General features: G+C 35.6%; 1 protein-coding gene across 1 annotated transcript in view; it reads left to right on the plus strand.

The window, feature by feature from the left end:
* The window catches only part of Ush2a (usherin), a 770,052-nt gene that overhangs the window by 199,183 nt on the left and 543,286 nt on the right, over positions 1-27,583 (plus strand). Inside the window, exons 13-14 of the mRNA XM_071619727.1 lie at positions 12,667-12,850; positions 26,092-26,255. Coding sequence (XP_071475828.1) covers positions 12,667-12,850; positions 26,092-26,255 — 348 coding nt within the window. The remainder of the gene's footprint in view (positions 1-12,666; positions 12,851-26,091; positions 26,256-27,583) is intronic.

The raw sequence follows: 27,583 nt of genomic DNA on the forward strand, positions 1-27,583 counted from the left end.
GGTGCTAAGTTACAGTTGGGAGCAAAAACTTCTGATGCGTCTAGAGTCTGCTATCATCTCTATAGATGATGATAAAGCACTTGTATTTGAAAGAGGTAGAAGAAAGGAGTTCAAATATTTTAACCGTTAAGAAATATTAAATGTTTGAAGAAATAGATGTTTAAAGTGATTTCAACATTACACAATGTACATGTTTTGAAACATTACATGTTAACCCATAAATTGATTTAATTTTTATATAACATGTTAACCCATAAATTGGTTTATTTTTTATGTATCAGTTTAAGATTTAATTTAAACATTTTAAATATAAATTTAAACCAAAAAATATTAGGGAACATTAAAAATGATGAAAGTATCACTACTTATTAAAAGCACTCCGGAGTACATAATGAAATGTGTGAAATATATGGAAAATATACCCAGACTGAGAGAAGGAAGACATGATTTGGAGCTTCATTTCTTCCACCAAATGTCTCTTGAAAATGCTGTCCCTTACCCTCCTCAACAGGCAACCTCTATGTCTTCTTCCAACTGTCTGTTTCCTGTTAGTGGCAATCAGCTTTGTTTTTGAGTTGAATACAAATGATACCCATATCAGTTCTACTTATATATACTATTGGTCAGAACTGCTTTTGGTGTCTATATCCAGCTGCAAGAGAAGCTGGCAAATACATCTGAATATATCTTTGTCTATTGAAAACTTGGGCCTCTGTTATAAGGAATAAGAATAAAATGATACTTGACAATTAGCAGTCTTAGAGGAGTAATGTCTAATAGTCAAGAAATTCTCAGACAGAATATTAGTTAACTTTTGAATAGATGCTTGAATTGACAATGAGCTTGCAATTTTTGGATAGCTATAATTATCGGCAATTTCTAAAATTTATTTATTTATTTATTGGCCAAGGACCATAAAGGCCTCTGGATCCCTGAGTTTCTTCAACTATTTCTTGCCTACTTTGACTTCCAGGCCCACCTCTCTCTTAACCATAGTGCATTGGTGTTCCTCTGGAGATACTGTCCTAGGATTATACTTGTGAAAAGTTAGAATGTGATTATTACATTTTGTTGGGCAGTGCAATTATTTTCATGTAGATAGAACTTTCTCTTCCTGAAAAATCTTTCTTTGTAAGTAGTGTTATTTACTTAATCTAATTGAAGGATATTACATTTATATCAGTGTGTAGAACTCTCATTGAGCTTAAATTCTGGTGGGGAAACTAACAATAAATCAATTTATAAATATGTAGTGATACATATCTGTAGCATTGAGTGGTGATTCTCTTTGAATCCTAGGCTCTTTTCAATAGTGTTTCTTTCTGTTGCTAAGAGTTCATATATTATTGTTGTTTACCAAATAGGCTATGTATTTACTACCCTTGCATCAGTGTCTACAATGATTTCTGCTCAAAAAACTGCAATTGCAGAAGGTAAGTTGGATAGCAAGTTGATATTATGCATAGCAAAAAAAAATATTGATTGATAGTTGGAATGGAAACAAAGTGTTTAAAATGAGTAATGATGAAGGAAAAGAAAACCCAAAACTGGTGCTCTTATTTAAAAATTAAGTTCTTGTCCTCAAAACATTGACAATCTGATAGGGGAAATAAGACAACTGCACAAGCAAACAAAATATAGTGCTTTAGGTATGGTCATTATTTTTATTATTAATGATAATACCCATTCTTTATTCCCCTTTAAGTAGAGCATAACTGGCCATAAACCTTTGGGAAGAAGTTTGTGACATCTGATTTTAGGCAAATAACAGTTTCATCTTTTTAAAAAACACAACAAAACTATATCTGTTAAACTCCATTTACAAAGGACCGGAAGGGGAGAGAGGAAACCAGGAGGGAAGTATATGTGGAGAAAAATCCAGAGGATATTCTGGTATTTTCATTTTAAATTTAATTTATATTTTTATAAAAATTTTCATTGGCATAATTTTCAAAAACCAAAATATAAAGACTTGTCATGTAAAAACAGCAATGCCCTGTTCAGTCCTTCTTCCCATAATCTCCCCGTCAGAGCAACCACCTTTGACTTCTTTAGATGTTTCTTCTGGCTTTCGTTTTTATATTTATCACTGACTTACACACAGTGTTCCATCTTGAGTTCTATGGTTTAGATGTGAGATGTCCCCCAAAATCTCATGTGTAAGACAGTATAAGAAGGTTTAGAGGAGAAATGATTGGGTTATGAGAACCTTAAACAATCAGGGAATTAATCACCTGGTGGGATTAGTTGAGTGTTAATTAAATGCAGGCAGGGTGTAGCTGGAGGAGGTGGGGCATTGGGGGCATGGGTTTGGGGTATATATTTCTATCTGCCAAGTAGAGACCTCTCTCTCTCTTTCTGATTATCATGTGCATTGCTTCCCTCCACCATACTCTTCCACCATCTTGTCCTGCCTCACCTTAAGTCCCCAGGAATGAAGCCTGCTGTCTATGATTGAGACCTCTGAAACCATGAGCCCCTAAATAAACTTTTCCTTCCCTAAAATTGTTCTTGTTTTTCTTCCCTAAAATTGTTCTTATAGTCACAGCAAAGAGTTGACTAAAACATTGAGTTTTATGATTCACACATTATCTATTGTCTTCCTACTGTGGAGGATGGGTATTCAGTTCTTTATGATGCCCCCTCCTGAACTTATTTGATTGCATCAATAACAAATAACAGAGGTTACTTGTTCCTTTGTTATGCCTATATAAATCTATTTCAGAGCTATGCTATACACTTTGATTGTGTATCCTTTCTTAAAAAAAAAAATGCCCTTGCATAGTTTTCGAGGAAATCTCTTAGATGCTTCTAGGAAACAAAACTCTAAGCAGTTGATTGGTTTCTTAGTTTTCCCACTGGATATATCAATTTCTGGGAGGATCTGAATTCCTAACCTTCCTTTTTCTATTTTGGCTTGTTGGGCTTTAATTTTCAGGCACAGTACTGTTGAAGAATTTATATTTTCAGCTGTCCTGGGGCTATCTATCCTTCACCTCTCTTGTATTGTGTCCTCTATTGCAAGAATCCTATGCGTTCTCTTTTCTTGGTATATTTGTGTATCAGGTACAGCATATGCTCCAAGAGCTTCTAAGAATAAAAAAAAAAAAAAAGAAGTATTTTTTTTGTTGTTGTTGTTGAGAATTTTGTACGTCTGAAATCATCTGACAGTGTCTGAAATTGTATTACTTAATGGAGTTATTTTCACTTGAAATTTTTAAATAATTTGACTTATCTTTTAGAAGAGCCAATCACACTCTTGTTTGTATCCTTTCATTTTTTTTTTTGAATCTTCTAGAAGTTTCTCCTATTTCTATATCTCTGGTTTCAGAAAATTTTATCATGCTATGCTTTTTACTAAAGAATTGTTTTTGACACTCAGTGGACCATTTTGCCTATGGATTAGTGTTCTTATATTCTTGAAAAACGTACAGAACACCTTCACAGAAACATCTAGACAAATATCTGACCAAACAACTGGTTACAAAGCCTACTCACATTGATGCATAAAATTATTAATCACAGGCAACTTATCACATAATCCCTGTGTTCACTGCAGACCTTCATCTTTGGCCCCTGGAAAAACCATATCTCACATCTAATTTAGTAATCTCTGGAGCTTTTGATTCCAAACACTTTTAAAATATTTTTTATTTGTTCTAATTAGTTATACATGACAGCACAATGTATTTTGACACATCATCATATGTAAATACAGTATAATTTCTCATTCTTCTGGTTGTACGTGATGTAGAATCACACCAGTCATTTAGTTACATTTGCACATTGGTAATAATGTCTAATTTATTCTACTATCTTCCCTACTCCCATATCCCCTCCCCTCCCTTTACTCCCCTCTGCCAAATACAGAGTAATTCTATTCTTTCCTAACCCTCCACCCCCACATTGTGAATTAGCATCCACATATCAGGGAAAACATTTGGCCTTTGGTTTTTTTGGGATTGGCTTATTTTGTTTAGAATGATATTCTCCGGCTCCACCCATTTACCTGCAAATGCCATTATTTCATTCTTCTTTAAGGCTGAGTAATATTCTAATATATATATATATATATATATATATATATATATATATATATATATATATATATATTCTTTATCCATTGAAGGACACCTAGGTTGGTTCCATGCTTTGGCTATTTTGAGTTGAGCTTCTAAAAACATTGATGTGTCTGATTCACTATAGTATGCTGATTTTAAGACCTTTGGGTATGATCTGAGGGGTGGGATAGCTGGGTCAAATGGTGATTCCATTCTAAGTTTTCTGAGGAGTCTTCATACCACTTTCCATAATGGTTGCCCTAATTTGCAATCCCACCAGCAATGTATAAGTGTAACTTTTCTTTTTGGAATTAGCAAAACTGAATCAATTTAATTATTCCACGTCAAATTCTTAAACTTTTTCTCCTAGGCATCTGTCTTTAGCTGCCATTTTATCCTCCTCCTCTTCCTCCTCCTCATCATCTTTCTCTTCCCTTTTCATTTTTAGAGAATTGGACAGGATTTTTTTTTTCACTCTACCATGTGTAGCTGAAAATGCTGCCCTAATATTTTATGGGTTATAATCTTGTCAGGTCTAGTCTTTTCAACCATCTTTGACTACCCACCTCCCCTGCATTTTTTTAAAATCCCCAAAGCCCAATCTTATCTATCAAAATCAATTCTGCTGGGTTTACTTTTAAATATTTCTGTAATTTGACCAATTCTCACTATCCTCCCAGATACATCACTGGTCCAAACCACCTTCTTTCCCCTGGACTATCCAACTAGCCTCCTAAACTCCTTGTTTCTTCCCATTAATCTTTCTCCAGTGTCTTGTCCACATGTAGCTGAAGGGATGCTTTCATCCTTTAATTCAAACCCGTCACTCTTGCTCCTACTGGCTTTCCACCATGGTTAATGAAAAACAAAGCAAATGGACATTAGCAGCCCACATGGTTTCAAGCCTGTGAACTCTCCCGAGACGTCTGTTGCTCTCCACCTAGGAAATCTCTTTGCTGTTTTTCACAGTTGTTTAATGTTGTATATCAGGCACACAACATAGTACATCTATAGTGGATGCTCCCTATTTATTCACTAAAGGAGTGAATGATTATACTTAAAAATATCTCAGTGATATTTTCTAATATTTAGGCGTGTGTTAAGCCTTTATAACTACATAGGGAGGATGAGGTGTTCTACTGTTTAAAACAACAGTAGTAGCCTGGGTACCAATGCATTCATTGTTTAACAAAAGAAGATATGACATATGCATATGTGCATACTGTATAAATGGGGTGCAGTGTGTTTGGGGATCTTCTTGTTTGTTTCTCTCTTCTAACTTCAGGAATTCTTTTGATTTCAGAAATGCCACTTTGAACTTTGTTTTCTGTTTCTGTAGTCTTTTATGGTGAGAAATACATTGAGCAAAGAAAACTTCCTCAGAGCCATTTTTATCATAAATAGGTGTTTTGTGGTAGCCACCTTTGCAGCCTGCACAGTAAAATATACTGCTGCCGTCTAAAGCTTGCATTCCACTTTTTAAAATATATCTGAGAGTCCTAGATCACATGCTGCAGGGTACAGACCCCACATGGATGTGTGTGAGCAGTAGTCTTGGAGAATACAAGGTAGGAGGGAATGTACTAGTGAGCCTGAGGACTCTGTCTGCCTCTTCTCTGTGGTTGTAAATAGTACTAGCCCATGCTAGACTACCACATAGATTCTTGTCCTACTTCCTTAAAAAACATTATTAAGGAAGGTGCATATAATGAAATCTCATGTATTATTAACCTAACCTTACTAGGAATGTACAAGGAATGGACTTAATTCAACTAAAATTTATAGGCAATTTGTTAAAGCAGCAGTGCACATTAGAAGGTACATTAGAGCCACATTGGTTTTAATATGCCATTCAATAACTTGAACAGAGGTTAAAAATGCTGCTTAACCTCCATTAAGTATTTTAAAAATGCTTTAATTTAAAATTATTTGGAGTGTGTGTACATATATGAATGTACACATACCCACACTAATAAATATAGCACTAAATATGTTTTTCCAGTGGCTTTTTTCAGTGCTGGGTGACCTCGTGATGTTCAGCAGCTGCACTTAATCAGAGGCCAGGCCGAGAAAGGCAGGGAAGGATGTCAAGGCATCCTGAGCCAGTGACCCTTCCTTGTCCTTGAGAACTAGAGGCAGAGAGGGTTTATCAGGGAGTGTGCAGCTTTAGAATAAAATAAAGGCTAATTTATAAAGAAAACGGCTTCCTAGGACATGTGTTGTACACTGCCTCTTGCTTCCCTCTGGTACTTACTTTTGCTTTTATTTTATAATTCATACAGACTATTAGAATGTAAAACAAAGTACCTTGTTTCATTAAGAAGCAGCTCCAATTTGTTAAGCAATAAGCTCACAATCCAGGATTGTGTGCAAGATCCTGACAATGGAATTGGAATCAGGCGGCTGAAATTTTGTTAAAAATCAATGTGTCGAATTGAGGTCTGATTATGACACATCATTGTGGGTTAGTAAAGCAACTTTCTAAGTTAACATGTTTTTTTTTTTTTTCACAGAGACGATTTAGTTTCAGAAATAAAAACTTCTTTAAAAAATTATAGGTAGGAATCCTGGGCCCCCTATCTTAGGGACCTCTATAATAGTTTTAACAAATCATTATTTAAACTTTAACTTAGAAAAATCTACTTTCATAGAAAACTTCTTAAAAACAATTACAATTATAATAATGCACAGTATTTACTGAGTAGTCTTCTGTGTTCTAGGCCCTGTAACATGACTTTACCTGTAAAATTGTATTTACTATGCATAATGTTTCTGTGAGGGACCATTCTTTCCCCCATTTTAAAGCAGCATAAATGGACTATAATTTAGGAGATGAGCCATTTACATATCAAGGTTTATCTGATTCTAAAAGCTGTATTCTGAAAAAAAGGTACTTTTCTGAATAACTTAATATTTGTCTTAAACATTAAATATTTGAGGGTGAATTAAACAGATACTCTTACAAATACTCCAATCCTACCCTCAAGATGAGTTCCTTATCTCACCATACTGGCTTACTGCATCAGGTCATGGATACCTCATTTATTGTTAAAAAAATCTAAGTCATACGCATAACATGAAAATTAACAGTGTCCTGGGATGCTGGAATGATCAGACACCAAACTAAACTGAGAGGTCCAAAATGGGATTATCTTCATGAAGGAATTTCAAAGAATTTTAGAGATAGTGGGTATGGCATAGGAGAAAGACTTGGAAGCATGCACTTTAATAATTACTGAAACTGGAATAAAAGAAGAAAGGAAACAGAAGAATATAAATGTTTTGTCATAGATTATGAATATACATATATGTTTACATATGAATACATACATATGTATACATTATAATGTCCCAAATGTTATTAGTGTAGTCATTATTTATATTCTTTATTCTTATTGGGTTTGATTCTTAGAAAATATTCTTATGAGAATCTTTTAAGGATATTCACATAAATAGTATAAGTACTCTATAAAACAGAAAAGTTAAGTAGATTTCCCATATTTGAGCCTGTTGTTATATCTTTTGTTGTAATAACAGGATATATAATTTTGGGTTGACATTTTATTTTTCTAGCTCTGTTTCAAGTCCTTATAGGGAAAGAATTATATTTTAAATTTATCATGATGGATTCTTATACATCTTTTACTGTATTCCCTAATACGCTAGGCCACTCTGCCCAGTCACTCTCATGACGCACAGACTTAGGTTTACATTTTCCCTTATAGTGTGAAAGATATCATCTCATAGTTTAAATGCAACAGATATTATCTCCCCTCCATACATACACCTACCTATTCATTTCATTCATATATTCACTTTTCAACAAACATCTGTAGAAGCCAGGTGCAGTGGCATGCACCTGTACTATCAGTGATTTGGGAGGCTGAGGCAGTAAGATTGCAAGTTTGAGGCCAGCCTCAGCAACTTAGTGAGACCCTGTCTCAACATTTAAAAAAATAAAAATTAAAAAATGTCTGGAGATGTAACTCAATGATAAAATGTCTCTGGGTTCAATCTCTAGTGTATATACACACACAAACACACACACATACACACACACACATAAAAATCTGTGGAGTAAATTTCTATGCATCAGGTACTATGCTGGTCTCAGATATTTGATTATAAATATATTAAGGCTTTGTGGTTTGGTTAGAGAAACTGTCACATAACTGTAATACAGTGTGATAAGTGCAGTATGACAAGCATTAAGTATCAAGAAGCAGGACAATGAGGGATTGATAATTCTTTCTTCATAAAGAAAATGATTATATTGAGCTGGGCTTTAAAAGTAAACAGGAATTGGGAAGGTACTTAAAGGGGGACAGCAGCTCAGGAAGGGGGAATAAGAGCTGAGCATTTTAAATATAATTAAACTGAAAATCTTTTTTAAAGAAGAGAATTTTTTTTAAAGAAGAGAAATTGTACATTGGTTTGAATAATATTAGTATGAATTCATTTATTTCTTTTTTTTTAAAGAGAGAGTGAGAGAGAGAATTTTAATATTTATTTTTTAGTTCTTGGCAGACACAACATCTTTATTTGTATGTGGTGCTAAGGATCAAACCCGGGCCGCACGCATGCCAAGCGAGCGTGCTACCACTTGTGCCACATCCCCAGCCCTAGTATGAATTCATTTATTGACATAGGGTCAACTCAAATAATTGTCCAAACTAATCAAATGAATGAAAAGTATTATCTTCATTTGAAAATTGACACTATTGACTACACTTAATTTTGACAATTTTGATTTGAAAAACTTTTATTGAAATGGACTTGCCGTAAGGTGTAGAAGCAAAACTCCTTCCTTAGACTTGACTCCTAATATCATGTCCATGTTGTGGCTTAAGACGAGAGCAGTTTCCTCTAAATGGCTTATAATTAGTGCTTAGCCTCAGCATTGCCCTCCTTTTCTGAATAAGGCCTAGAGGTTAAACTTGTTTTCTTTCTCCCGTTTCAAGCCTTTGGTAAAACCTGGTTGTTCATGGTCCTCAGGAGGGACATTGCTAGGAAATGGGCTCTTCTTTTATGCCCAGGACAGGTACTGTGCTGTGCAAATAGCCACTACAGGAGATAACACCAGCCGCCTTGCTAATAACTCAGAACACTGTGAGTTCTGGGAGCATCTTTCAGATAAAGAAAAACTTTTATGAAATGGGTGACTCTATTTCAGTTGGACAACAGATTATCGTCCATTTGAGACTTGCCTCATTGGGGACCAGGGATTAGCTGAAATAAAAAGAGAAAATAATAAACTTCAGAGGGCTGAGTTGTGCTCTGCATGGGTGAACTCGCAGCACTACACGATGCAAAGTAATAAGGTGGTCCTAATGACCACACTTAAGGATGTGGTGCAAAATCATTCATGGGAGTAAATCTCGAAAAGATCAGTTTAAAAGGAAGTAGACAGCAAGATGTGGAACATGAAGTAGAACTAACGGAGAGAGATCAGAAATGTATTGAGTTAAGAAATTAAGGTCAGTTATCTTATAGCTACACTCAGGAGTTGACTTTTAAGCAGAAGAGAAGGGAAAGTGTTTTCTATAGTTGGAAGTCATAAAAGGGAAGGTAATGGTCTAGAATTAGGCACATTTAGGTGAGGGGAGAAGTAATCTTTGAGCAGGAAGTTACCTGAGTCATCCTAATTAGAGCTGCTTAAAAATAGGACAACTAAAATACTAGTGGGATTAACCTGTATAATCATGCTCATGAGAGGAGGAGGGGAATTAACCCCAAGGCAAATTCCAAAGTAGCCTTTTCCTGGAAGCCTCCCTTGCACTGACAGTCTCCAAAGTTACTTTAATACCTTTTTTGTTCTTCTTTGCTTATATTTCTGATTTTTTTTCCTATGCAATTCTTTATTCTCCCCAAAGTTGGACTGACTAATCTCCTCCACCAAATTGTACGCCCTTGTATTTACAGATTTATCTAATAAATCATATCTTATAAAAATTATCCTTAATTGGTCTAGAATCCTCTGTGGCTCGAAGCTATTGCTGTAAGACCAAATTAATTCTTCTTCTAAGTATCTATGCTAATGGGTAATTTATCCAAATTGAAGAGCTGTTAGTACATTCATGATGCCATCATCATGAATTGAAGGAGCCAAAAACCTTCCCAGGAAGAGAAATACAAAGTGCCATAACCACAGTGGTCTGGAATCCAAAATAGAAACTGCCTAAATGTGTGACTTTGAGTAAATCATGAATCAGACACAGGAACATTTGTTAATTGGTATAGCTATACTCTATTTCTGGAAAAAATATATTGCTATCAGAGGATGCAAAGAAACAAATAACATAATCTGGCTATCATTTATAAGAAAATGACAGCATTAGTCAATTCCATCGTAGTGAATGAAACATATTTTGAGGTTCATTCTTCCTCTTATAGAGCACAATGTTACCTATTTTACTGCTCTTAAAACTGTCTAAGAGAGAGTATGCGGAGCTTCTAAGAAGGAAAACAGATTAATTGTTGGAGACTGTGAAAGCATGGCTTATTTTCAACTAAAGCTTCAAATAAGTTTAAATTTCCCAATTGCTCTGTTTTTCCTTGTAGAATACTACACAGAAAAAATGCTCTCTATGTGTTCCTACTCTCTCTCCTCAATATGACCAATATTTTATATATCTTAAATTAGTGATCAGGATAATTTCATAATTCAGTTTATTTGCCATAACTGCACTCATTAGACTACTTCTGGGATCCTTTCTCCCATTGTTTCAATAAAATTACTTGCGGCATTTTGCATGTGTGTTTGTGGGTCTGCATATGTGTGTAACCAGGTACATGCACAAAGACACGTGCACACTACACATCACAGAAGATCAAGGGCCATTTCTTGGTCATACACCTGCTCCATCATTTAAATGTCTGATGCCTTTCTAATTGACATTCTGGTCTTCTGGTCTAAGAGATTTTTAAGAAACTTGAATATATTTTTGAATCGCTTTTTAATTCCTTTCTTTTGCTATAAGAAAAAATGGATTTTGTAATTAATCTAAAAACCTCTAAACTGTGTTTGTTTTTAAGTATAGTACTTGTAGAAATCACTACCTACTTAGTAATTGGGTCCAAATCTATTAGTTCATCACATGTTCATGGTGTGCTTACTATGTGCAAGCATTGTACCAAGTGATGGGGAGGCTGATAAGAACCTCATTTGCTATGAGGTTCCTGCCTTTGTGGAAGTTACAGTATGGAGGAAATGGGATTGGTTATAATTTTCAAGAGCACTAAAGAAAATAAACAAGATGCTGTAAAATTGTAATGAACGTACCTAAAGTGGTCTAGGAAAAGTTACTTGAGGAACACGCAACCTGTCTTACATAGCACAGGAGTAAACTAAGCACAAGAAGTGCATTGGAACCATTCTAGCAAACTGAACAGCCCACAGAAAGCCTGCATGTGTCAAGAATAAGAAATGTGGCTACAGGTGACTGAGATCAGAATGAGCTTTGATATGAAGCTAGAAGTGGGTGAAACTAGAGGCTGTTGGTAGTTTGGATTTTTTTTCCTAAGGGGAGTAGGAAGTCATCAAATTGTTTTAAATAGAGAAATTATATGTTCAAACCACAATTTGAAAGAGATTGTTCCAGCTACGCTTTGAAGAATAGATTGGATGGGAACAAAGTGGGACATTGGTGGATGAGATGGCTTTGGGAACTAAGAAGCCTGGGTTTGATAATGAGTTCTGTTTTTTGTTAACTTTGTAATTTTAGAAAAGTTTGTTAACCTTCTTAACCTTCAGTTTTCTCATCTCCATAATGGAAATAATAATACCATCGATGTTATTTGTATTCTTGTGAGAACTAAATGAGATAATGTTTATGTAGCCACTATTCTAGTGCTGGTACATGGTGATAGCTGTGAAAAAATTAGTGGTGATACCATGTCCCATTGTCCTACATATAGGACACCTGAAAAAAGTATACAATTTTAATAGAACACTTATAAAGTTGTTCTGTTTAAGTTTTTAATAGATGTCCTATATGTAGAATGTAATGCATTAACTGCAAAGGAGGTATGGAAGGTAGAAAAATTCTTAGGAAGCAATGTCCATAGTACTTTCTCATTAGAAAAATGCATGATGAAAGAAGTTGAGAACTGAAGAGTTTTAGCAAAATACACTTGTTTAAATTTAAATTTCAGTTATAATTTTTAGATAGTATAAACAAATACTTAAGATATTTTTTACTAAAATTATTATTGTTAAGTTCAAATATAATTGGGTATTATGTATTTTATCTGGTTTTCCTACCAAAGATGTCTCTAAGATAAGCAACTGAATAGATGGTATGCTATGCTGAAATGGAGAGGAATAGAGGGAGTCTGGTTTTTAGCTGAAAGATTATGAAGTAGGTTTTAAATACACTGAATTTAGGTGTCTTGGAGATACAAAAGTATGATGTAAATTATTTACTCAGTTTTTCTTTGGTCATAATTGACACACTCATTAAGAATATCTGTAACCATATTTGTACTGGGAATTGGGTAGTGCCATAATAGAATATCCTATTTTTCTATGTAATCAAAATGTTATCTTTTTAATAGAAGACTAGGAAAAAAGCATATATAAATTTTTTAATTTCTTTATTTCCAGGTTTTTATATTTCTCCAGGCAGTGCTGCTGGCTGCCTGCCATGTTCATGCCATGCAACTGGTGCAGTTAATCACATCTGTAATAGCCTAACTGGCCAGTGCAGGTGCCAAGATGCTTCCATTGCTGGGCAAAGCTGTGACCAATGTAAAGAGCATTACTTTGGATTTGATCCTCAGACTGGAAGGTAAATCTTTATAAGAGTGAATTATTTAATATTGTAGTATTTACATTTGCAATTTCTGTTTCTTTACTAACAGTAATTTTGGGCAGTCTTAAGGCACTATATTTTATTAAAAGAGTCCTTTTATCAGTATATTTTTATTCATTGACATTTATTAAACCTAATGGTGATCTTTGACTATTTCTTGGAGTAGGTTGCTGTGCATTGATGTACCCTGTACTAGAGTCTGATAATAATACTGAATAAGATAAAAATATTTTTTACCTCAAAAAGTTTAGTATCTGGATGTGGAGAAAAGTAGGTAACAGACACCTAGTAAGAAAACACATACAGAAAATATATGTAAGACAGCTGGAAATACGTATATATGCATGCTTTGGTCTACATGGCTACTATATTTATTGTTTATTGCATCTATTTATGTTTTCCTTGTATTTCTAATTTAGGTTTAAAGATTGACAGATGAGAAATCTAATTTCTTGTTTATGATATGATTTTTTCAGTGTATAAAGTGCAATTTGAAAATAAATTAATCACTTTTCAAAGTTACCCTGTGTTTAATATTCTATTTCTTATTTCCTGTATATCCAAGGGGATATTTGCCTTTACTTATTTGAGTTCTTTGCTATATTTTAAAATATGAGCTACAAAATCAGTTCAATATCCTTTCTCTTTTTCCCCAAATCCCTTTCTCTCTCTTACTTCAGATTACGAGCTTATCAAGAGTCCAGACTCTATTATGTCTTTTAAAAAGTGTTCCTACCACTAAGAAATGGGTCTTGTGTTCTGAACTTAGGAGATACATAACATCAGTAGAATCTTTTTCTCAATATTTGCATGTGTTTAAATATAAGTAATTATGTCTGTCTGTCTTTCTGCTGGGAATGGAACCTAGGTGCTAGCACACAGGAAGCAAATACTCTACTACGGGGCTCCATGCCCAGCTCTATTTGGGCTCTTTTTAGCACATAGTCTCTGCAGACTGTCTTTTGGCTCTTACACATCTCATGGACTCCTCCATTAGAGTATAGATAAGGTGACAGTTAATTTTTTGCAAAAGAACTAAAACCATTTTATTCTTATTTTCTTTTAAAATTTAATTTGATTTAAAAAGAGTACAGAAAGCCCATGGTATAGTGAATGTTAAAGGAAAGAACTGTTAGGATTTTAATAGTAAACTGGAGTCAGTATGGCACTGTACACAATTTTTATTGAAAGAACATTCTAAAAATTTCTGAGTTGCAACTCTAGGGTTGGTTTGTTCTACTCCTGGCTCCCTCTCTCTTTAAATGTCCTATCTTTTCCATCATTCTGACCACACATACTTAGAAAAAGAAGAATCTTCTTCTCAACCATCTGTCTTCTTTCCAACATTCATGCCCATCAGTGATGGTGTTGTGTGACACTCTCATACCCATTTTGTTCTACTGATCCCTCTTGTTATTCTTTCTGGGGTTATCACCAAAGCCTTGCTCAATGTCCAAGAACTATCTAATTGTTCCAGCTTTTGACTTAACTTATTTTTATTTGACTGAAACCTTATTACCTTCATTACACCCTTTTCTTTATCCTTCAGTGTTCTTATACTCAAAGCTGACCTTTACCCACTCTGTTTCTCTCCCACTTTCTACCCATCTCACTTTCTACTTCAAGTTAATCTAAGCCCAAGAACTGCTTACAGAATAGTGTTCTATCATCTATCACTCTGCAGTAGGCCTGGCTAGCACTGGAGTTGAACTCCCTGGGTTAGAAGGTAGATTGAAATGTTTACCCAAATTGATGAGGAATAGGAAGAGCCAAAGAAGGATGTATAAGCTACATTACTGGAAGGTACTGAAATTAACATCAAGAAAGAAGAATTCAGTCAAATAAAAGAGATGACAGCAGGATGGAGTCTAGGAGATAGAGCCAAATGCTGGGTAGATTTCAAAAGAATAAAAAAATCCAGAGTAATTGTGGGTTTAAAGCAAAAATAATCATGATTAGTTTTGTATAAATAAAATCAGTTCTCTTATACATATTGATTCAGGGAGGTAACTACCTTTGTAAAGTTACAAATTATCTTTTGAAATTACAATACTTTTCTTCTATCCTTATATCTCTTGTTGTTATTCTTAGAGGCTTTTGTTCATTAAGTATCTTATTAGGGGAATTTTTATAATTCGGATCTGGAATATACACTCAAGGTCCATGTATTAAAGTACTGGTTCCCAGCTTGGTGCTTTGGGAACTGATAGTAACTTTAAGAGGTGGGGCCTAATGGGAGGTCTTTAGATCACTGTATGTGTGTGTGATGGTGGTGGGGCGTGCCCCAGAGAGGAATAGTAGGACCAATTCACTTTTTTCTTGCTCCTTTTTACATCTTGGCCATGAGGTAAACAGTTTTGCTTTGCTACAGACCTATAACATGATGTCCCACCGTAGACCAAAAGAAGTGACTGATTTTGGACTGAAACCTGTGAGCCAAAACCTTTCTTTTTATAAGTTGATTATCTCAGGTCTTTGTTATAGTGACAAAATAATAATAATAATAATAACCCTAATTAACATAGGGATGGCATTTTTTCCTTCTAACTTCTGCCAGTGTACTGAACTATTTTTCTGTCTACTTATGCACTTCTTTGGCCTCTTCATTCATTTAATCCCTACTCCAGCGTCGTCCTGGATTCTCTACTTCTCCAATATTCCTAATCTTAGAAATGCTCTTCTATGAACATGACATCTCTTCAAATCTGTCATCCCTGAACCATCGCATAACTTGCTACTTAACTTCTTTTAATGCCTACTCCAGTACCCCTACCTGGTCCTCTTTTGATCAGCCCTCTCTTTGAGCAGCCTCATGCTACTAAGATCTTTCCCTTCTGCCATACTATGAGCCAGCTGCAGAGATGATTGCCTTCCTCATGTCCTTAATCTGTGACAATGTGCAGGAAGATCATGCACCTGTGCTTACTGACAGCGTGGCCCTGCATATGCTTATCATCACCTCACTCTCTGGCCCCTTTGAACTGTTAACAATCTTAGAATTTCAACTTCCTGCCTTTGCCCTTGCAGATTATTTAGGCCTCTGTTTTATAGAAAGAGGACCTGCATATCTATCTCCAGGTTATCTTCTCTCTACCTTCAACCTGCACACTTTTTCATGCATGTTTAATTTTTCGTCTATTAATAGAAGAAGAAAACAATGTGTCTTTTTCTAAAAAATAACCTATTGGCTGTTCTTGATGTGACCCCTACTAGTTTCTTTCTTTTGTTCCTCCCTTTCCTTCTTCCCTTTGAACTTTACTCCATAAAATCCTCCCCTTTTTCGAACTTAAACTCTCTTCACTGGCTATAACATTCTGCAAATATCCTCTTCATCGCCATCTCAAAACCCCTTCCCTTGACTCTGCCCTACTTTATGAGTCCTGTGTAATCTCCTACTCGTCTACTTACTGACATTTAAGCACAGGGTTTTTCTTCTTCATTTTGTCCCATTCCCATTTGTTCCTCAGCTACCACAATTTGCACAAACCCTATAAAATGTAATCAATCAATGACTACTAGTTTAATGACTGTGTGTGTGTGTGTGTGTGTGAGTGATCAAAGTTAGAGGCTGGAACATTGCTAGAAAAATATCTACCATTTAACTATATCCCCAGCTTCCTAGATGACTCTAAAAACTCTCATCCAAATCAAGGAAAGGTATTTAATAAGATGTAATGGATAAAAAAAATATGGGTTATAGAAAAAGAGAATTAGACAACTGTGTCTCCCTGGACATATACATGGAGGTCAGTGGCACTTGCCATTGAAGTCATCAGAAGGTGGCAGTAGGCCACTGGAAGGCTGATATGGATCTCTTTCTAGAGTTGGGTGAGGCCAGTGCACTGATGTCTATCTTAGACCTAGCAAATTTAAATGAGGACAGATAGTCTGGCCAGATTTGGAAAAGCAAGCTGGAAGAAAGTATGCTATGTAGTTTATATAGCCAGAGTTCATCAGGACAAGGCCTTACAAGCATCATAAGAAAGACAGAGAGCATGAGGTTGTCTTATTGTCTGCATAGAGTGCTGTCAGGAAGACGGAAGAGGCCTGAATAAAAGAAAACGTGAGAGTCCTGTGGCTAAATTAGTAAGCAGCTAGTTAGAATAGAGATGTGTATGATCACGCTGAGACTACATGGGGGAGAGAGTTCCAGGAGGGGCCCCGAGCAGTCAATGAAGAAATCACAAAAGTTCTGCCCTCAGTGAACAGCTGGCCTTAAACATATGCAAGGTCCGAGGACACAGCCTATTTTGGAATTTGCTGGTCCAGTGAATGCCAGGCCCTCTCACAGCCTGCACACAGAGATGTGTTGTAGAAAGAGAAGGAGCCAATCAAGAGAACTCCTCTGGTTGGAGACTTGCCACCTTCATCACATCCTAGCTAGAACAAAGATGAGAGAAGTGTGTTCTTTAAATGTCTAACTAGAATGTTGACTAAAACACAGAATTAGATATTTGATCTTCTGGATCAAATCTGTTTTACATCTTAAGGTAATTCAGTATGTCTGTTGCCTCAGAAAGGACAGAGAACTATATGACTGATTTACTTTGTATCTGGTGGAAGATGAGGAAATTAGCTCCTCATAATAGATTTAATGAGTCAATGAAAGACAAAAATTGATCTGTGATTGCTTCTTATGATTCTTGGTTTTTCATTGTGATCATTCCATTGTCTTTTTCATGATCTCTTCCTTAGGTGCTCCTATATGCTATTTCTCTGATTTGTTTCATGTCTCTTGCTGGTCACTCCTTGTTAATACGCCCCTTCAATTTACACATCTGTGTCCACAGTTTCAACCGCTGCACACATGTTAATGACTCTTGAAAAGATTATCATCTATTCAGTTTCTTACCATGGGCACCAGATATCTCTGAGATTTTACACTTGTGTATCTCACAAGCAATTCATTTTTTTTTTTTTTTTGGTACTGGTAATTAAACCCTGGGCCACTCCACCACTGAGCCACATCTCCAATTTGTTTTCTTATTTTTTTTTTTTATTTTGAGTTAGGGTCTCACTAAGTTTCTGAGGGTCTTACTACATGGCTGAAGCTGACCTCAAACTTGGAATCCTCCTGCCTTCACCTCCTAAATCACTGGGAATCCAGTGTGAGTGAGTACACCCAACTGCATTCCATTCTGAATATAGCCACAGAACTAATATCCTTTATGTTAGTTTTCTCAACCACCCCCCAAATAAACAAATGTCTCATGCCATCCTCACCTTAATAAAAGAAATATAAACCTTCAAGTACTTATTCTAAACCACTAATGTTTGAGTGGGACTTGTAATTATCTTTGAATTGGTAGAATTGGTTCTGATATGAAGTAGAATTGATAACAGGCCACTGCTGGGAAAAGATATGGAAGGCAAGGGTCACCATATATAATGCAGCTCCTCTGAAAAGAATAGAAAGGATAAAATGTCCCATGACCTCTTGGGGCCCAAGGCAGTCAGCAGAATTTGCCATGTGCATTGCTTACAATTTGAGTTGACCCTTTTATTCCACTGATGAATTTTGCTGTCTCTTTTCACTTTAGCATTGATAATCATTGGAGAGGAAATCCTCTAGCACAGAAGGTCATAGAGGAAAAATATTTCAAAATTTGACAATGAGAATTGCTTGAGTTTATATGTTTACTCATCATTGAGAAGGGATAAAAATGGACTTTCTTCTTTTTATGTTTTCCAATTTCTTGAATGATAGTGTTCTTGAATGTCTTTGTTGGCTTCTGGTTGTTATTGTATATAGACTCACTTTAGCTATTTTGAAAATGTGTACAAAAATGGCTAAAATATATGGGAATCCATCTAGCATGAGAAATGTTTATTTCTTGAAGGAAAAAGTTCACTTGGTCTAAATGTCTATGGACATATAGTATAGGAAAATAACTAAGTGCTCATGTTAAAAAAATTAAATAGGAAGAAATTAGCTAAAATCAACTGATTGTGTTTGAACTCTAGGTACTATGGCAAATGCTTACAAATATAAATTTATTAATTTCCAATATCTACAATAAAATGTGTTTTGTTGTTAAGAAGATAAAATATCATTGTATTTCTTAATCAATTTTGGAAAACACACTGACTTCCTCATCTGAATTTTTCATTTCCATATTCAGAGACTCATATTCATCCCTCCATAAAGCTCACACCTATTCCCTCTCTTTATTATTCATTGCAATGTTTGCTGTCTTTTTTTTTTCTTGGTTTATTTTCTACAAAATAAAATAGAACCTGATCCTAAACTGTAGAAACAATAGCAAAAATCCACCCAACACACCCATAAGTTCCCAGAAACGATCTGGAAAAGCGTTCACCTGTTTCCCCCTCAAAAGGTTCATTCTTCAAAAGTTACCAATCAGAAAAAGGGGGCATATATGTAAAAGAGCTGATTCAAGTTTAAACATTCCTCCATTTATCTCTGACACATAAAGCAAACATGGTTTAATCAGTATTGAAAACAACGAAGGCAAACAAAGATGTCTTCCAGCTGAAAAAAATCAATACAGCAAAAAAAGGCATATTGTATGTGTATAACCCCAAAACAATGAGACAAAAACGGACTGTATTCACTTTGTCTCAGAGCCATATTTGACCCTCTGCCCTCTCTAGGGCTGTCCTCTTGTTGACCTGTACCTGTGATTCCTCTTTCCCCAGACCTAAGTCTGCTCCAGTTCCTCTGATGCTCTACCATTTCCTTATATAACATCTGCCTGTTACAACCCTCAAGGTTTCCCCTGATGATGAATCCTCTCTGTGTTCATTAGTCACAGTTTGCCTTGTGTAAGCCTTAAGGAGTTAGGAGGATCACTACTTGCCTTATTTACCAGCTGATGTTCCTTGAACTCTAATTGTCCTCAGGTGACAGAGAATAAGGCTCTAGGCTGGCCAAGAATCCGAAAGCTCAGACTGCTAAAACACGAGGAAAACTTCTGTCATGAGATTCTTTTTGATTGTACTGCAGACGTTCTCCATTTTAACACTGTGTTGTAAATTTGGTTGGGTAATCTTTTCACATGCCTCTTTCCAATTGATCTCAATTTGGTGTTTACTCTGAGCACCAGCTCAAATGACTTCAAATGACAGCAGACAACTTTCTTGTCAACTGATCTCCTTTTATGGTGTGACAATGGAAAGTTTGGGAGGGATGTGTCTCCTAGATTCCTGCTTCTCTGTGACTCTGTAAGACAGCTGGCTGTCATCTGGGTCTCGTCATATATCAGTCTAGCCTGAGCTTACTCACAAGGTGGTGGCTGTGATTCAGAAAGACAGCAAAAATCTGCCAAGGCACTTGAAGTCTTTGCTTGAAACTACTTCAGTGTTAGTTTAGTCTTATTCTATTTGATAAAGCAAGTCACAAGGCCTGCCCATATTCAGGAGTGGGAAAACAGATTCCACTTTTTGGTAGAAAGAACTATACAGTTGTAAAGGACATGCACAGAGGGAAAGGTCAAAAACTGTGGTCATTTTTGCAGTCTCCCACAGTTCTATAAATGTATTTTCTCCCTTATTATAGATCACGTGTGATCTTGCAAGAAATGTCAGTTTTTATATATCCACAGTAGTCTTCCAATGTGATGTAATAGAAATAACATGGTGTGGGACTTAGGAGTGTTGCAGTTCCAGTTTGGCTTTCCCTCTAGACCAGGTATATTAGCTTCTTCTTGCTGATGTAATAAATTACTACAAATTTAGTGTCTTAAAACAACACAAATCTATTATCTTATGATTCTGGAGGTCAGAGGTCCTAAATTAGTTTTGCTGGGCTAAAACCAAAGTGTCAGCAGGCCACCTGAGCTTCTTCTGGAGACTCCAGGAGAAAATTCATTTTCTTTATTTTCCCAGTTTCTAGAGGCCACCCACATTCTTTAACTCATGGCTCCTTCCTTCACCTTCAAAACTAGCAGAGTCATTTTTTTCTCTGGCCTCTGCTTATGTCCTTGTATTTTTTTTTTTCTCTCTGATGCTCACTCTCTTACATTTCTAAGAAGGCATGTGATTATTTTGGGTGTTCTTGGATAATCCAGGATAACATCTTCATCTCAAAATCATTAACTACACCTGGAAAGTAAGGAACACATTGACAAGTACTAGGAATTAGGACTTGGACATTGTTGTGTTCCATAATTCATCATCCAATGAACAAATTCAGTCGTCTGTGGCCCAAGGCTCAAATCTGGCCTGCCACCTGCTTATGTCAATAAAGTTTTATTGGAGTACAACAATGGTCATCTTTTACATGTTGTCTATAGCTGCCTTCTGACTGCAGCAGCAGAATTCAGAAACAACAGAGATCATATAACCCACAAAGCCTGAAATACTGTCTGGGCCTCAGTGGATTAAGATTGCAGAAAGTGCAACTAGATTTACTTCCATCTTGGGCTAGTTTCTTCATCTCTAAGCATCATAAAATCATAACATTATAGACTTGGAAAGAATCTTAAGAGTAATTTGGGTTGAATTCTGTCCTGTGCATTTCTGTGCATATATCACCTTTTCATAAATAAATGGTCAATGCCTATTCAACTTCTGCTCCAAAAACATAGAGCTAAAAAGACCCTGATGTCTTGTGAAGTAGTAGAGTTTCTTCCCCAAAATTATAATCCTGAGTCAGATAGAAATATGTTCTTCATATTGAAAACACAGTTTCAATCCTGTGATTTTCTTCTAATTTTTTACCTAAGTTTTTGCCCATGGCCAGGGAGAATAAGTATAATTTAATTTCTCTTGTACTTGAAAGTCCTTTAAAATTTTGAATCCACTATCATGTCTCAAAGTAATTTGTGTGATTAGGTAGAGTGTCAAAGTAGAAGGAGGGAAGGTTCTCAGATACAGATTCTCACTAGGCAAGTTCTTCTCTAGACAGGAATGGCACATACCATTGTATGAATGCCACAGAGTAACTGCCCCAGTCCAGTTTTGATGAGTTCTCATACTCATGCCTGGGAATACCTCACCCAAAAGAGTGATTTGGGCATTTTTAACTACTCCCTTTCCTGTGAGAGTATTAACACCCTATTACCTCTGCAATAAGCTATGTGAGTATGACTTCCGACTACAGCAAATTGGATCACCTGCCTCCAAGGTCTTTTGTATAATTCTGATTCTTGCTGCAGGAGAATATGGATGTTGTAGTAGGCATCATGAAAGAACTGAGAAGCTCAGTGAGACCACACCTCCATTGCAGACAGGAAATGTGCTTAATTCTGGAAAGCCACACCCTTCCACAATGCATTGGGGTTCTCCCTGAATCCTGCGCAAGGGTGCTGAATTGAGAACTACCTGGTCTTAAGGAGTCTAAGCAGAAACCAGCTCTTAAAGAAAAGCTATCTATTCCTCAGGGGTGAAGTCAGTGATGATATAGAGTTACGGCAATAAAAAGGAGCTCAAAAGAGCTGAATTTTCATCACAGGTGCAGGCCACATTTGGATTTCTATCTGGAGTCCTAAGTCAAAAACTTTCCCAATGTATTATTCAACAGTATTTGTTGAGACTTCACTTTGTGCTAGCCTGTGTGCTTGCGACTGATGGGCGAACACTCCTGGCCCAATTTCTCTAATTTGCCTTCAAGCCCCTTTTTTTTATTCATCACTGATTCTTGTTCAGAATTCCTCAGCAATTTCATATCTATTCTTTCTTCATTCTTTGTGTAGAATGTCTTCATCATCCTTCTGTCAGCAAATTAGAAAGTCAGGAGTAACTCCATTTCCTTCTTCCCTTTTCAATTTGTCACCCATGTACTACCAATCTTATTTATTGATCATTTCTTAATTCTACCCCCTCATTTCCAAGGCTCCTTACTGATGCCCTAATTTAGAAATATCTGCCTTCTCCTCCTTACCTTTCCAGCTTTATTAATCACCATTCCCCACTCTGAATTAATATCCACAAATTCTATATTGTTTGTATTTTCACACCTTCTCCTATTTTCTCTTTATTTTCTTCCCTCTCTGATTTGCCTGACATCCTACTATTCATCTTTAAAAATTCAGCCCAAGTATCTCTTGCAAGATTTCTTCTTAATACAGGTTGAGTGAGTATCCTTTATCTGAAATGTATGGGACAAGAAGTATTTTAGATTTTGATTTTTTTAAATTTTGGAATATTTTATATATGTAATGAGATATCATGGGGTTGGGACCCAGATCAAAACCCCAAATTCATTTATATATGTAACACACACATACCCACGGACATGAAATTTATCTTATACACATATCCTGAAAGTGAGTTTATGCAATATTTTTAGTGTATCTGCATTTTGTTTTGTTTATGGCCCATCTTATGAGCTCAGGTGTGAAACTTCAGTTGTGGCATCTTATCAGTGCATAAAATGGTTTGGATTTTGGGAATATCTCCAATTTGGGATTTCCAGGTTAGGGATGCTCAACTGGTACTTCTTACTCATCCTTTCCTCTCTACCAGACTTGATAGTTGTTCCTTTTTGTGCCCCTAAATACTCAGCATATATCTTTGTTAATGTACTAATTTTTCTTTTATATTAAATTGTGAGACCTTTGAGGACAGAAGCAACTCTTCAGTATTCATTTTTATGTACTCAGTGTTTATTCCAGTCCTGGAATATAACTGGCCCACAGTGAAGGCTATTTGTCTCAATCAGTGTTTAGGTACCCTGAGTCGAGGCTCCTTACAGAAGAGCGTTGTGCAAAGAGAAATGTCAACAAAGTGATCAATATTTTGGCATATCTCCTAGGACTCCCTATTACAACTCTCCCCTAGATGATGAAGTTTCTGACAATGATGTCTATTATTGAAACTCACTCATTTCCTTAATAGTTATGTTTATGCAATAATAATAATTAGAATAACTCTTTTACTTACTGTTTGTGTAACTAGAAGAAACTCCCAAGAAAGGAAAATACATGAGATTCATGATTGAAGAGACAGAGGTCAATTAACATCTTTCCCATTGTATCTGGTAGATACTCAGTTACATAAGGGCCTAAATGACTCTAACAGCAGCATGCTGGTGGAGATGAGTGTGCTTTCCTCCTGTTTTGTTTATCATAATGAACTGGTCAATAAACATCACAAATTGTTTATCTATATAAATCTTGACAGATTACTCTTTATGAAATCCATTTAGCAAGTGAGGTTTTCCCATAAGGATGAAAAATGAAGATTTTAAACAGATTGCGGGAGAAGCTCTGGCTGTACCAGGAGAGTCAGTGTAATAAAGGTTTCTTTATATTAATATTACAAAAACCATTTATCCTGGCAAAATCAATATCACAATTCATCTTAGTTTGGTGTTTCTCTTTCTAAGTTTAAAATGTCTTTTCCTTTATTGTGTATAATTTTGTTTTAATAAGTGTGAAATATATTTCATTTAGCAGGTACTCTCAAGGAGGATAACTTATAAAATGACATCAAACTTGTAGCTTATTTGCTAAAGAGTCTTAGAAAATTTTAAAATTATGTTTGAGTGGCTGAGAAATTTACAGGAATCATTTTACTTAAACCTTAATTACAAAATTATTCCCTGTGTCCTTTGGTCTAGAAACAAACTACAGTATTCAGAAAAGTCTCCTCTGATGTACTTCAATTAGGAAAAATTCTTTCTTAAATTAAGCAATTATAACGAGTCATATACATTCAATATAACAATGGCTGGAAGAAGAGACCATAAAATCAGGCATAGACACATTTAATTATTCAAAGCATTGCATGCTTTCCTAAGTAGTGATTTATTTATTCCATTTGGATTTGGAACTTAATATCCCATGGATATTGACATAACTGACTTCGAGTTATGCATGTAGCTGCTGGCTGGGAGAAAATAGAACTACATCAAGGAAAGGAATTATGTTATACACTGGCAACTATTACTCTAAATGTACTGTATGTAAAATAAGTGTGATTGTCTCATGAGTGAATGGTAATAAAAACTGAAATACTCAAGAGATGCTTTTTCATGAGTGGTATAGTGATATATATGTGTGTGTGTGTGTGTGTGTGTATACATACACACACACACATATACACATATATACTCATGCATCTAGAGAAGCTTGCCTCTTATTGTTTATGTTCACCAAGATTACATTAAAAGCCTACGGGCAATATGCTCTAATAGCATATAATGAAATTAAGAGCAAATCAAATATTTCATTGCTTCTGTAATTCCATTTTAATTTCTATGCATAATTTTCTTTAGCTCTAATACATAATCTAAACAAACCATCTACTTGAAATGGAATTCTGATACAATGCATATAGATAAAAGACCTAATATAGTTGTTTGTAGGAAGGGAAAAAATATCCTTTTATCGTGACCATAAAAAGGGCAAACTACAGTATAGTGGTTTTCAAGAGAAACTGTACTTTATTTATTCCCAAGGGGATATTAGTCCATAAAACAAATTTGCAGCTTATTTGGCAGTATCTTAGCTTTTATCAGCCTTTTTAAGGGTGTTGAATGATTACCCAAGAGATCACACTGTAAAAATTGCAGTGGGATAAAGCAACTCTACCCACCATCGTCTTTATTAGAACATATAGGTGAATCCATTTACTGTGGTTTGAAACGCACCACATGGAGTGTCCCTGTTTAAGTGGCCTTCTTGTGATGCTTTTGCATTGCTAATACTTTGTGGCATCAAATTGTTTATCCCAATCAATGCCATGAGCGTAGGCTGTGTTGGAATAATTCACTCTAGGAAACAGGTTTTGGTTTGTTATGACAAAGTGCCAGTACTGTTATTTTCACGAACAACTTTGAGTTCAAGAACTTTAAGTTCCAGTAAGTGATATTAGTATCTCAGTAAATTAACACATTTTCATAAATTAAAATAATGCTCTATTCTCTAACCATTCTGGGTAAGTTAATTCAGTACATAAAATAGCAAATGAAATATATTGTCTACTGGGGCAAAATTTACAGTATCCTTAAGTAAACAACTGGTATTTAGGCTAATCCAGAAGAGTCATCATGGCCTGAAAAATAAAGGAATATAACAATTTGTGGGGGGGTCATTAATTAGTTTACAAAGGGAAGACATTCTGTAGCTTCCCATGAGCAGAATTTTCATAAAGAGCTGTTCTGTTTTGTGTTTGTGTAGCTGAAGCGTCCTTTTCAATATGTTGACTAAAACAGACTATTTACTCCACAATGTTATTGATAGGTATAACTTATACGATGAATTATTAATCAAAACACTATTCTCTTGATGATTTATTTGTCTTGTTTTCAGATGTCAGCCTTGTAATTGTCATCTCTCAGGAGCCTTGAATGAAACCTGTCACTTGGTCACAGGCCAGTGTTTCTGTAAACAATTTGTCACTGGTTTGAAGTGTGATGCTTGTGTTCCCAGTGCAAGCCATTTGGATGTCAACAATCTGTTGGGTTGCAGCAAAAGTAAGTGACCTCTGGCCCATGCTGGTGTAGGAAGAACCAGGACCCAGGGAAGGACATCTCACTAGTGTTTTTGTTGTTGTTTTTCTAACTCCATTGAGAACCTATCAGGAAGGCCTAGAAACAATATAAGAAATTTAGGTGAGAGGGTTTTTTTTTTTTTTTTTAATTATTCAAAATACACTAAATGAAATGAGTATAATTTTTCTGGATTAAATAAATGGAAATAATTAAGTGATTATGTATATAATGGAAATCAGGATTTCTCAGGATGCAAGACTTTATGTGCTAAAATCAGGACAGTGCTAGTTAAATAGAAATGGTTGGTAACCCTACTACACAGAGACACTTACAGGTAATTTTCTATGAGAATTATTTATATTTATTATGAGTTTCATATTTTTTCATCCCTCCAATATTATGAACACTATCTATGATTAATTGTTTATTGATATTATTATCATTATTTTTCATAGTATATTGATTCCTATGATTGCCACTCTTTTCTTTTTGTTACATTAATTATTTTAACATCTCCAACTTTGGATGTTTATTTTTTATTTTTGAATATTCATTATTTACATATGCATGAAGAAAATGCTTTTGTGCGCTGTCACATGTTAAGAATACTGAAATGATGTGGAACACTGCCTCTGCTTTCGAGTTGCATATATTCAAGTGGTAGAAACAGGTTCACAAACATATGTATATATGTGACTAGGATAGAGGTGTGTCCGAGTAGCCTTTTGACTCAGCCTGGACTGAGTCATGTTTTATTTAATCACATTTAGGTTTTTAATTCCTTAAAGCCAAAGATTACGTTTTAGTATCTTTTGATTTCTCAACACCATTCTCCACTACCTTAAATTGGACCTCTCAAGGTCACCAGCAGTCCCACAATTTCATAACATATTGACGTTTTCTCTTTGTTTACTTGAAGATCACATATCCTTACCTTTTCCAGAATTCCTAAGACATGCCTGCTGGGAACATGTGGTAAGGAGCCCTCTACAACATATTGTGCTATGCATATTCTCCTTGGGGTGTCCTGAGACTGTCATGAGTCACAATGCTAGGAAATGCCACAAGTCATGACAGATCATCACAAGCCAGCATGCCTGGAATTAGCTGTCTATATATTTAAGGGGGATAGAGAGAGAGGTGGAAATAAATAATGGTCCATTGGGCTCCACAGCAACTGTACTGTAGGTTTTAACTTAATGGAAGACAGAGTATAGATAATAATTAAGGCTCAGTCAGATTTTGTACCTGTGTAGCTTCTCTTCAGTATCCTTTATTTCATTAATCCCTATGGATTAATGAAATAAGTA

This window comes from Marmota flaviventris, chromosome 12 (genome assembly GCF_047511675.1).
Source record: "Marmota flaviventris isolate mMarFla1 chromosome 12, mMarFla1.hap1, whole genome shotgun sequence".
NCBI lineage: Eukaryota > Metazoa > Chordata > Mammalia > Rodentia > Sciuridae > Marmota > Marmota flaviventris.